This window comes from Eulemur rufifrons, chromosome 9 (assembly GCF_041146395.1).
Source record: "Eulemur rufifrons isolate Redbay chromosome 9, OSU_ERuf_1, whole genome shotgun sequence".
Taxonomy (NCBI): domain Eukaryota; kingdom Metazoa; phylum Chordata; class Mammalia; order Primates; family Lemuridae; genus Eulemur; species Eulemur rufifrons.
Genome location: NC_090991.1, coordinates 40,265,668 through 40,277,861, shown reverse-complemented (window position 1 = coordinate 40,277,861; position 12,194 = coordinate 40,265,668). Strand labels below are relative to the sequence as shown.

The 12,194-nt window shown below is 49.3% G+C and overlaps 1 protein-coding gene across 1 annotated transcript; it reads right to left on the bottom strand.

The window, feature by feature from the left end:
* Positions 1-9,536: 9,536 nt before the first annotated feature.
* LOC138391643 (uncharacterized) lies at positions 9,537-11,711 on the bottom strand. The gene is made up of 2 exons (XM_069481521.1): positions 10,836-11,711; positions 9,537-10,418 (listed from the first exon to the last, which is right to left on the bottom strand). The coding sequence occupies exons 1-2, from the start codon at positions 11,369-11,371 to the stop codon at positions 10,049-10,051; spliced, it is 906 nt and encodes a 301-aa protein (XP_069337622.1). The 5' UTR covers positions 11,372-11,711; the 3' UTR covers positions 9,537-10,048.
* Between the last annotated feature and the right edge of the window lie 483 nt (positions 11,712-12,194).

Here is a 12,194-nt window from a genome sequence, read left to right as displayed (position 1 = left end):
GCGGGGGCGTGGCCGGCACTCTGAGCGCTCCCTCGCCCCTCCCACCCCAGGCCGCTCTCTGAGTCAATTCGCTTCCTCCAGCCAAGGCGCTCCAATCTCAGAGTTGTGTTGTTAGGGCAGAGTCCTAGGATGGGCTTTCAGGATCGAAGGATAGGGACACCTTCATAGCAGTCCGCTTCATCTTTACTCCTGGAGGAGACTAGGGTACTGGGGAGTTAACACTACCTACTGATCTTGTAGGAAATAACCGCTAAAGGTGCTATCCTTTGACTTGAGTGTTTTCAGTTTTAAATACGCAAATCAAAGTATAACTCACTAAGCTCTTAACAGTCGCATGAAATCCTTAAAAAGAACTCTCTAGTTGTCCTGCGCGATTCTGATAAATTGTGTATGTGTGTTTCAGATGGTGTGGGAGGTTTGGGGTGGGCAGAGTAAGAAAGAAGGAGAGGTAAATTTGGGGACAAAAATCAAAAAGTGGGTCCAAATAGGGCACCAACACTGGAGCTGATGGTGCCTGAGCAGGGGTGTTCTAGGCGTCATAATCGGCTACTTACTGAGAGTGAAAGAGTCCTAAGACTCTTTAAACTACAATGTCAGAACCAGAAGAAACCCTGCAAAACAAGTCTCCTGTGATTTTTATAAAAATAATAGTCCTCAGACCTGTGCTTGTCACCTGTCCTGAGCTAAATGAGAAAAGGACAATATAATCAGGGTTTTGTTATTTCATAAAATAAAATGTATTCCATTTCATTCTTCTACAAGCATGACCTCCCTACAATTCTGACACCAAAAAAAATGTGTTTTATAAAAAGATGCCGATAAATAGAGAATCGTTGTTTTAATACACTTACTTGGGCATTAAAATTAAAACTTGGAAATATCAGGTTTAATTTTTTTGACATTTTACTGGCTTGTGAAATCCAAAAATCTGGGAACTACTTACTGAATAGTCAAATCTTATAGCTGAAGCAGTTTGAGTGGCCAGAATAACACCCCAGTTAGGCCAGACATTTACTGACGATGCCTATGTGCAGGACATTCTTCCAACAGTCCCTTTTCTGCCTTTGCCTTGTCTTTAAGCAGTTCTACTCTACACCAGCACCCTCCAAGCAAACTGGACCCTATCCAGAGAAGACATTTTTAATCATCTAGATTCTATTAATGGCCCATCCTCCCAAACCACCCCAAAATTATTAGCACCTATCACCATTTCTCCATCTCACCACTCCTTTCTCCACCTTAATACCAGACCCATACCCCCAAGAACCTCAAGAGCAATAGTTATATTTTATCTTCCTTCTAGTAAGCAGCATACTCCTATTGTATTAGGTACTCAAATATACATGGAATTAATAATGAATAAATTAACACATTCTTTGCACAGGCACTGCTTTAATAATTCAAAAACTATAGATTTCTTTATTGTGGTCCTCTTGGTTTTGCAAATGACAGGCAGGAACCATGGGATTGGGCCCGGATGCCAACAAGGAGGAAGCCCGAGAAAACCATTTATTCCCAGGGATCTGATCAGTTTTACTTATAAATGGGAAGGGAAGAAAATAACATGAAGCAGAGGCAAGAAGAAGAAGAAACGAAGATCCTCCAAGTGAGGACAGGAGTCCTGGAATGACTCTACAGCGGGCCTGCACCCTGTTTCATTCCAGGCGGCATCCTGTCATCCAGTAGGAGAGTGGCCGGCCTGAGCAGTGCAACCTCCATTCTACCCTGTGGAGAAAAAAGACACGGTTCTTGCTTCCCACTTCGTAGCATCTCCACACATACGACCCAGTTCTTAGTGAGTTTTCCATGCAGAACAACATCCAGAATCCCCTTCGTTACTAGACCTCTGGTCTGTCCTTCACTGGCTCCTCTGATTCTTCCAGTGAATGTCCCTCATCCCTGGTATTTGCCCTCTTCTCTGATCCTTCCACATTTTCAAATCCTCATCTACCTCTGAATGGGGAGAGAGCACTGTTTTACAGGGCTGAAAGTTACTAAAAAAACAAAACAAACAAAACCACAACAAACAAACAAACAAACAGAAAAGTGCAACCATTGACTCTCCCTCCAGAGAGGCTCAGTTCTAATAATCATCAATGTCCCTTTTGTACAGTGTTTTGAGTACGCAAAGCATTTAACTCCCTCCATGCTGACAATCTTCTGTAGAGGCAGCCATTTACGCTATTTATATACCTAGTTTGTAGCTCAGAGAAGGTAAGTGACATCCGAATGTCCCCCGTTAGCAAGCTGATAGCTTTGGGGGTGTCTGCCCAGCTGACGAGCGCCATGCTTTTAACAGAAAAAATTGCCAATCCTGGCAAGAGTGCTCCTGCGGTAGCCACGATTACGTGGCTAAACGCCTGTGGTGCCAACAGCTGATTGGACCAAGGGGGAACACGTGGCCTAAGCTGAATCAGATTCTCCATCCCAGGAACTTGGGTGGGAACTGAGCGTGTTCAGACCCTACAGTCGTTTAGGTCTTTAGCACACAAACATGGGGTGCACATAGTGTGTCTTGTGGACTGGGGAACAGAGAAAGCTGGACTGCAACGTAGTGAAGCGAACGCACCAAAAGAAGCCAAAGCCTGCCAGGGAAAGCTTGCTGACAGTTTCCAGCCCTGATTTCATTCCCTTCCTGAGGCCCAGCTGCACCCCTTGAGTGGGCTCAGGGAGACACCTTATCCTCCCAGAATAAATTTCCCCCGGCTAGCTCAAGTTGTTTTCTGTCACTGCAACCGAAAGAGTTTTGTTTAATACAGTATCAGAGAAAGAACCAGATCTCAGGTCTTCTAGCTCAGATCTCCAAGCCCATCCACCATCCCACATGTTTTCAGATGTGGCAAAGGAGTGCCCATGAGTCCTTGCCTACTGCCCCTTTCTCTGCCACGTCCTCCTTCCTGGGGCTCTGCCCGCTAACTTAGTCCCACCGTGTCCTCCTCACTGATTTGTTCATGCCCCCTGATCTGGACACAATCATTTTTGCACAGTGAATGCCTGCGAGAAGGTTGGGGTTCAGCAGATCTGAAAGGGAGAAAGAGAAAACCTGTGAGGGCAACAGAGGACAGTCCCCAAACTGAGGCAGACACTGGCCCTCCCTGAACAGCCCTATGCCACCTAGCGGCTGAGTACTTCCAGTCCAGCCAAGGCCTCCCTCTCAGGGCCCCATTTAGACATCTTTACAATGGCTGCTGGAGGTTGGGGGTGGGTAGGGGTGGAGGTAGGAGGGGGCAGGAGGACTGAGAATTGGGCCTGTTCATTACTATTCTTCCTAGCCAGGGTAGATGGTGGTTCACCCACAGTTTGGGGGGGGGGGCGGGGTTCTAGGAAGAGGAAATGCCAAAATAGACAGCACAGAGGCCATGGTAAAGTCCTGCCTAACTAGGGGGACTCTTCAAGCAAGGAGCCCAGGGACGTTAGTGAGAGTGTGAAGGAGGGGGTGAGGGACAGAGTCATGGGCCCTATCCAGCCTCCTGGATCAGATTTAAGGTGGAGAGTTTGCACTTGGCCTTTGCTCAGACTATTAACTGAAGATGGTACCACTGAGTCATTAGAACGGAGCCTTTGAAGCCACCAGTCTGGCCTTCAGTGCTGGTTCTCTTCGTGGGCCTCAGTTTGCTCATCTGTAAAGTGGGGATCATAAATAGTTTGCCTGGAAAGTTGGGTGAAGTGAGCTATGCATGTAAAGTGCTTAGTATGTAATATCCTCTCAGTGGAAGTTTGCTGCAGCCGCTCTACTACCACTGGCTGTACAGAGCCTTTCTGGATCCTACTCAAGGACTCTACAGAATCTCCTAACTGCATGGGCATTAGGGCCACTAGTTCAACCCTCGGCTCACTAAAGGGATTCCCTTATTCTTTGGACCATCTCTCGCGGAGCATTCCCAGGCTGTGGGTGGAAAGAGAAGTCCTGTGAGCAGAGCCTGGTCTCCTCTCTCACCTCTCCCACCCTGGGGCCCTGGCCAGACCTTGACAGTCCACATGGCAAAGGTTTTCCGAGTGACTCTTGTAATCGTTGCACCAGTAGTGGCTGTTGATCTGGAAGAGGCCATAGTCATAGCTGCCATCTGCATTTTCATTCACCTTTGATATGTTGAAGTTGCTTTCTATAAAAGCCAGGCACAGCTCTTAGAATGGAGAGGAGGAGGTCAGGATTTAGAGGGAACCAAGCCAAGTGAGAAGGGAAGTGGAGGAGAAAGGGCCAGGAGGGATCAGACAAAAGGGACAAGGCTCAAAGGCTAGATGGAGCAAGAGGGCTGGAAACGCCCATTGGCCTCCCCTCTCATCCCTCGGTTCATCCACCCGGGTATTCATCAGCACAACCACTCACCCAGCCTTCCATCCATCCATGCTTTCTGCACTTACTGAGCACCTACTGTGTACCAGGAACTGTGCAAAGCCCAGTGAGGGACATTGGGCTGTGTCAAACACAGATGCTGCCTTCAAGAGGCCTATATTACAAGAATAAAGATATGTACCTTAAAAAGCCACAAAGCAAGATAAAAGGAGAAAGTGTTGCCCACCCGGGCCAGGCTCCTGCCCTACACCCTGCAGGCTCCTGCCCTATACCCTACAACAGAGAAGCCTAATGGTTAGGAGGCTTGGGAGTCTAATAGTCCCGGGTTCAAACCCTAACTCATAGTCTGGGATGTGTGGCCTACGTTCTTGGAGCCATTTCTTTATCTGTCAAATGATGATGGTCCCATGGATTGTTGGGCTAAATGATATAAGGCTGTAAAATGTCCAGCCTAGGGCTTAGCACCAAGTAAGCAAATTGTAAATGGTGGCTGCTGCCACTGCTGCTTCCTATGATTATTACTATTCAGTCTTCTGCTTTAAACTCAGTAAGTGTTTTCTGCTGAGATAGGGTCTTGCTCTGTCGCATGGGCTAGAGTGCAGTGGTATCATCATAGCTCACTGCAACCTCAAACTCCTGGGCTCAAGAGATCCTCCTGCCTCAGTCTCTCAAACAGCTGGGATTACAGACGTGAGCCACCTCGCCTGGCCTTCAGTAAATGTTTGATGGCTCACTGAAGTCAACACACAGAGAAAGACACTCGTTTTTCGTTCTTAGTAAGGAACTTTGGGAGGTCACCGGGGCAGGCATCAAGACAACAGGTGTGTGTCTTGCCCAGCACTGGTGAATGGATCGGCCAGGTGGGGAACTGAGGGCCGTTCACTTTGCCAGACCCCTCACCGGCATACATGCTGGGCTGCTCCCCAGCCGAACGGCTGGGCCCGCTGGGGCTGGCTGTGCTGTTCTTCCGTGGTGTGCGCAGCTCTTCATCTCTTTACTTTTTTTTTTTTTTTCTCTCTTTGAGACAGAGTCTCACTCTGTTTCCCAGGCTAGAGTGAGTGCTGTGGTGTCAGCCTACCTCACAGCAACCTCAAACTCCTGGGCTTAAGCGATCCTACTGCTTCAGCCTTCCGAGTAGCTGGGACTACAGGCATGCGTCACCATGGCTGACTAATTTTTTCCTCTATATATTTTTAGTTGGCCAGATAATTTCTTTCTACTTTTAGTAGAGATGAGGTCTCGCTCTTGCTCAGGCTGGTCTCGAACTCCTGACCTCCAGCAATCCACCCGCCTCGGCCTCCCAGAGTGCTAGGCTTACAGGCATGAGCCACCACGCCTGGCCTCTTCATCTCTTATTGAACTGCCACCATTCATTCAGTTAGGCAGAGTGTCAATTCTTGCTCATTCAGATTTTCTTTTACTCACTAATGTGCTTAACTCTCACCCCTTACTAAATGTGATTTATTAATGACTTTTTCTAGATGGAGCAGAGGAACCCTTGCATCTTGTGCAGAGTTGCACTTGCGTTACCACTTGGAACAAGGCAGCCATGGATCTGCGTTGGGTGAGGCAGCAAGTGGGTGGATTTGGTGCTGGGCGGTGCTGGGGGTGCGGGAGGGTCAGGAGTGGCCAGGGCAGAACCTGTGAGTGGAGACGCAGCCCCTCCAACGAACGCGTTTTCTGCGAGAAAGGCTGCAGGAGGGCTGTCTTGGGAAATTACTGCTCTCACACGTTCTTCTTTACCTTGCCCCCCAGCACCTCCCCGCTAGCTATCCAAGGCTTGGGATTTTTAAAAGGGAAACACAAACAGAAAAACCAATGTGAATTTTCCAGCTTTAAAGGGTGGAGAACTCCCTACCAAGACAGGACACACATTTACACAGGAGATTGAGGGCCTGGGAAAAAAGACAGGACTCGGCCTCACAGTGCAGGGAGGCTCAGCGATCCAAACATTCTGGCTACCCCACTGACCCTGTGAGAGGGGCCAGAAGGTGGACGACCCCTGTGGGCAGGAGGTCAAGTATCGTTAGATCTGGTTCCCCTTGGCCCCAGGAACAGAGAGGCAGAGTCACTGAGGCTGCAAAAAGGCAAAGGAGTTTATTAACTAGTCCCGGGCCAGGGTCCAAATTCCAGAGCACCAACGCAGTGGCCTCTCCAGGAACTAGGACCCCGCCCTGGGGTAAAGATTAGGCTTTTACACTTTTCTGTATGCTAGTTTTCACACGACACGTTATTCTGCACACAACACGTTAGTCTGCACATGACATACTAGTCTGTACACGACACACTAGTCTGCACACGACACACTAGTCTGCACTTCATCCCCCTTCAGTTTATTTGTTCCTTTTGTTTAGAAGTGGCTGATCAAGTTGGCTTCAGGTTTGTTGACTCTAAGTTTCGGGCTTTTTGCACTGGCGCCAGTTGTAGTTAACATCATTCAGGGGAAGAGGAGGGTCTCCGACGGGGGAGGGGGGGCTGTTGTTGCATACCTTCTAGTTTTTGGTTACAAGCGGTACTGGGAACACACGCCCTGCACAAGCCGTTCATGCGCTGATCATGTCTTGCTCTTCTTATCTACTTAGTTGGTTGGAGGGCACCTGGATTCTCCAGCCCTTTATCAGAAAGCAACTTGCAGTTACCTCCCCGGGGCTTTGTTTTCCTTTACTTTAGTGAAGCCTGCCATGGCTCCACTTACGCTAAGCACCAAGCCAGCAAGCCATATATACAGAAGCAGAACTAGGCTTCTCACATCCAGGAAGCCTAGCCTATCATGGAGTTACCTTTGTTCTTATCTCTGTTTTTCATTCTGATTAACTATATTTATTAAACAACTAAAAGCAAGCATAGTCACAGAAGCGAATAGCATCAGTTAGAATCAAAGAGAGCACACATTTTCCTACTATCAATTCCTGTTCTTCATTCCCCCCCCCCTTTTTTTTTAGCTACGAGCACTCTTGCTCGTACATGGGGTCTCGTACCTCCTCTATTTTTAAGCAGGTATCACAGCTCAGCTCTTGGTATTGCTGCCGCAATACCATCAATTGTATGGTATTGACCCGCTCTTTTACAAAGGCAACTAATCTATTTAGAATATACGGTCCGAAAGTGAGGATGAGCAGGAGCACAATTAGGGGTCCTAATATATTGGAAAGCAAAGTAGTCAGCCAAGGGGAGCTATTGAACCATGACTCAAACCATCCTTTTTTTTGTTCATGCTCCCGTTTTTGCTTTGCCAGTCCTTCCCTGACTTTAGCCATGGTGTCTCTAACTATCCCAGTATGGGCAGCGTAGAAACAGCACTCTTCCCCAAGGGCCGCACATAGCCCTCCCTGTTGGAGAAATATGAGGTCCAGTCCCCTCCGGTTCTGCAGCACCACCTCAGACAGTGAGGTTAGGGACTTTTTTTTTTTAAAAGAGAGATGGATTTTTTAATTCTGGCTAAGTCTTTATCTACGGCGGCCCTCAAACTATTGAACACCTTATGTTGTATCGCTAAGGATGAGATTCCTATCCAAGCTCCTAGTGCGCCTAGGCTGCAAAGGGTGGCTAAGGTTATTGCTGTAAAGGGCTCTTTTTTTTTTTTTTTCCTAGCCAATCCGGCTCTTTTTGTGCCCTTTGTCCATGCATCGTATATTATATCTTTTTGATGGTAAATAACCTTAGAGAACACTAGCACCTGGATGCAGAATTCTTTAGACTCATTAAAGACAGACAGGCTGAGACATGGAGTCAGGCCTATCTTAGAACAAATCCACCGCCCATCGAGCGCTGGAACGATCTATTTTGTTTTTCTAGTCTGGTTCACGACCGGGTGGACTTTGGCACAAAGCTGTGCATGGCTAGGCAGCACCTTCCCTATGCAGCCTCCACTCCTGGTGACTACCTGAAGTGTTAACCCTGGGCCCTTGCGGTCCCACTTGCAGGACCCGGGGGTCTCCTCTCCTGAATAATGGAAGGGGGCAGCCAATCCCACTGTTATATAGAAAGGGGGTCTAATATCATAGCATAACCAGCAAGCTGCCGTAGCGTTGGGGTCGGAGCGGTTCAAGGCCTCATATGCTGCTGTCAGCATTTTCCATAGGGGATCTCCCAGCTCCTCTGCTCTGGGGGCCGCTTGTATTCCTATTTTCACCACTGGAGTCTGTGCTCTGGGGGTTACTTGTGTTTCCACTTTTGCTGCCAGAGTTTTCGGAGGTGAGAGTGGGGCACTAGTCAGGCTTGGGGTGTTCTGTTTCTTCATCAGCACTGCATTGGGTCCCACAATGCCCGTGATTGGAAAAACCTTTAGCCTAATCTGTATTAGGGCACTAAATTGTGAGCGCTGATAGAGAAACAGCCCCCAAGAGAGTCCCGAGGTCCACCGTCTGTCCTTTTTTTTTTTCTTTCTCTGTAAATCTTATACGTATTAGGTTACAGTCATGGGCATATAGTCTCCGTGTGCATGGCCGGACAAAAGACATCTCGATAAAAAGGGGAGTTACCTGCCATTTGTTCTCTCCATCATTGGTGGTTACACACTCCCAGGCTGCACAGAAATGAGAAAGGACTCCCCCACACTTGCGTCTCATCTCTCCTGTTCTAAATCCAGGACACGCATAAACCCATTTATGTTCATGGACATTCGCCTTTGGTACTGTCTCCACTTTCCCCCTTCCATGTCTTCTAGAGGGCTAATTTTTTTCAAATTAAAGTATAGGTCTGGCCACCAGGTGTTTAGTGGGGCCGTTCCTGAAGTTGTGTTAAAGACTTCATGGGTTTCTGGACTACTGATCTCCCAGGTGAGGCTATGGGGCATATGGGGATTTGGGTCAATCAGTATTTTTTTTTATAAATGTTTTGATTATAACAGTCACTACAAGCATCTTCGCTCCGGGTGTCCCCATCATTGGTCCAGCGGCAGTCTGGTTGCCACTCGAGTCAGTCTGGTCATTAGTGGCTTCTCTGGGTCCGATGAGGCCCTCCACTGACTTTGTTGTTGCTCTTGCTCGTCCTTGTTGGCAGGTCTCACATGAGAGTGGTGTATCTAGGTCGCCACTTTGTCAACCTTTAGGGCAGTGGGGGTGACAAGAATAATCTCAAAAGGTCCCTTCCACCTGGGCTCTAGGGTTTTGTTATTATGCCGTTTTACCCATACCCAATCTCCCGGCTGGTAGGGATGCCCGTCAATCTCTTCTCCCTCCTGCCGAGCTGCCTGATAAAAGGCTCAGAGGGCAGGCCAGATCTGGCTCAGGGCCTGTACAGCCTGCAGCACTTCTTTAGGGTTTTTAGGCAGAGCCCCAGAGATCATTTTTGGTATTACAGGTGGAGGAGCGCCATATATAATCTCAAAGGGGGTTAGGCCTAAATGATAGGGGGTGTTCCGGGCTCGGAACAGGGCGGAGGGAAGGAGGGTCACCCAGTCCCCGCCAGTCTCCAGGACCAATTTAGTTAAAGTCTCCTTTAGGGTTCTGTTTATTCTTTCTACCTGCCCTGAACTCTGGGGATTATATGCACAATGTAATTTTCAATCTGTCCCCAGAGCCCGGGCTAGCCCCTGACTTATTTGACTTGTGAAGGCTGGCCCATTGTCAGACCCTATGCTCTCCGGCAGCCCGTGCCTGGGAACTATTTTTTTTTAAATATTTTCTTTGCCACTATTAAAGCAGTTTTTTCTTTAGTAGGAAAAGCCTCTACCTACCCTGAGAAGGTGTCTACCATGACCAGTAAGTATTTGTACCCATATTTTCCTGGTCTTATCTCTGTAAAATCTATTTCCTAAAATAATCCTGGTTGCCTCCCCCGTTCCCTGGTACCTGTATGGGTCCCCCTGGTCCTCCCCGGCTGCATAACCTGGCAGACACAGCAGTTTTTGACAATGTCTTCTGCTGTCTTCTCTTGTGATTTGAATCTGAGTTGTGCAATGGCCAGAAGCTGTAACATCTTTTTCTTGCCAAGATGCATTGTCCGGTGCAAGTGTCCTAGTAGCTGGTTCCCCAAGGTCTCAGGGACTGTCAGGCGATGTTCTCCGTCTTGGAACCAGCCATCCTTGTTCGGCGCCGCCTGCAGTTTTTCTGTGGCCCACTTTATGTCCGTGCTGGAATAGTCTGGTTGGGGGGGCATCTTCCCCATCCCAGGGGGCGGCAAGCTCAAGTGCAGAACATTGGTTAGTACTGGTCCCTCCGCAGCCCTTCTTGCCTCAGCGTCCGCGGCCCGGTTGCCCCTGGCCTCAAGGGAGTCCCCCTTCTGGTGTCCTGGGGTATGGACTACAGCCCCTGCCTTGGGTAACAGGATGGCTTCTAGTAGTTGGAGTATCTCTGGCTTGTGCTTAATCTCTTTGCCTTCTGCTGTAATGAAGCCCCTTTCTCTATAGAGGGCTCCGTGTATGTGCACTGTCCCGTAGGCATAGCGGCTGTCAGTATACACCGTCAGCCTCTTCCCCTGGGCCCGGCGAAGGGCTTCTGTCAATGCGACCAGTTCAGCCTTCTGGGCCGAGGTCCCCTGTGGAAGGCACGTGGCCCAGATAAGCCTGCCTTGCTCATCTACTATGGCCGCCCCTGCATACCTGTGTCCATCCTGGACGAAGCTGCTCCCATCTGTGAACCAGGTCAGGTCGCTGTTCGCAAGGGGGCGGTCTTGCAGGTCATTCCAGGCCATCTGGGTCTCGACCAAGCTCTCAAGGCAGCTATGTTCAGGCATTGCCGGCACCGGATCTGGCAGCAGCGTGGCTGGGTTCAGGATGGCAGGAGTCCAGAACTCGATGCGAGGGGTGTCTAACAGAAGCCCCTGGTAGTGAGTCAGCCTCGAGTTTGTGATCCATCGCCCCGGCAGCTGCTTCAAGATCCCCTCTATGGCGTGGGGGGTGGTAATGTACAAATGCTGACCCAGGGTGAGCTTGTCGGCGTCTTTGACCAGCAAAGCGGTAGCTGCAATGATGCGCAGGCATGCCGGCCATCCTGCTGCTACCGGGTCTAGCTTTTTGGATAGGTATGCTACCGGCCACCTCCAAGGTTCAATATAGAGAGGTGGCCGATGCTTTGTCCATCCTGCTCCCCCTGTCTCAGCCCAGGCTTCAGGAAACTTGTGAAGCCAGTAGCCCATTTCCCTTTTCTGATTGATCTTCGTGGGCTGATACAGTCGGTACTCGTCTGCCTGAGCCAAGGTCAGGACTTGAGTAACCCGGGGGCTACTGATAAGGTTGCCTTTATCATCAGTTATTATTATTCCTTCTTCTTCAAAGTAGATACGGGCCTTTAATTTTGTGAGTATGTCCCTTCCTAATAACGGGGTGGGGCATTCTGGAATGACCACGAAAGCATGACTCACTTGCCCCGAGCTTAAATCTAACTTTCGTTGTGTGGTCCATTGGTAGGGCTTAGTTCCAGTCGCCCCCTGCACCCAGCTAGTCTTATTGGATAGTCTTCCAGTAGTTCTGGTAATCACCGAGTATTTTGCCCCTGTGTCCACCAGGAAGCTAACTGGGGTCCCTTCCACTTGCAAAGTTACCCTGGGCTCGGGGAAGGGCACCGAACCCCGTCTCCCCTATTTGTCTTCATCCTGCCCCAGCACCATAACCCTTCCAGAGGGTCCAACCTCATGTCCCCCTTTCTTTTGGGGGCAGTTCCTAGCCCAATGTCCATGCTCCTTGCAGTGGGCACACTGATCCTTGCCTAGCCTCTCCCTCCGAGGTCGTTCTCGGCCGTTTGCCCCTAACTGACCCCCTCCCATGGCTGCAAGTAGGATCTTGGCCATCTCCTTATTTGCCTTACGCACCTCTCCCGCCTGGAACTTCCTATCTTCCTGTCTCATTCTCTCTAACTTCTCTTCTGGCGTTTCCCTATTGTTATAGACTTTTTCTGCCACTTCCAGCAGGTCCCTCAGAGTTTTCTCACTTAACCTCTCTATTTTCTGCGCCTTATGCCTA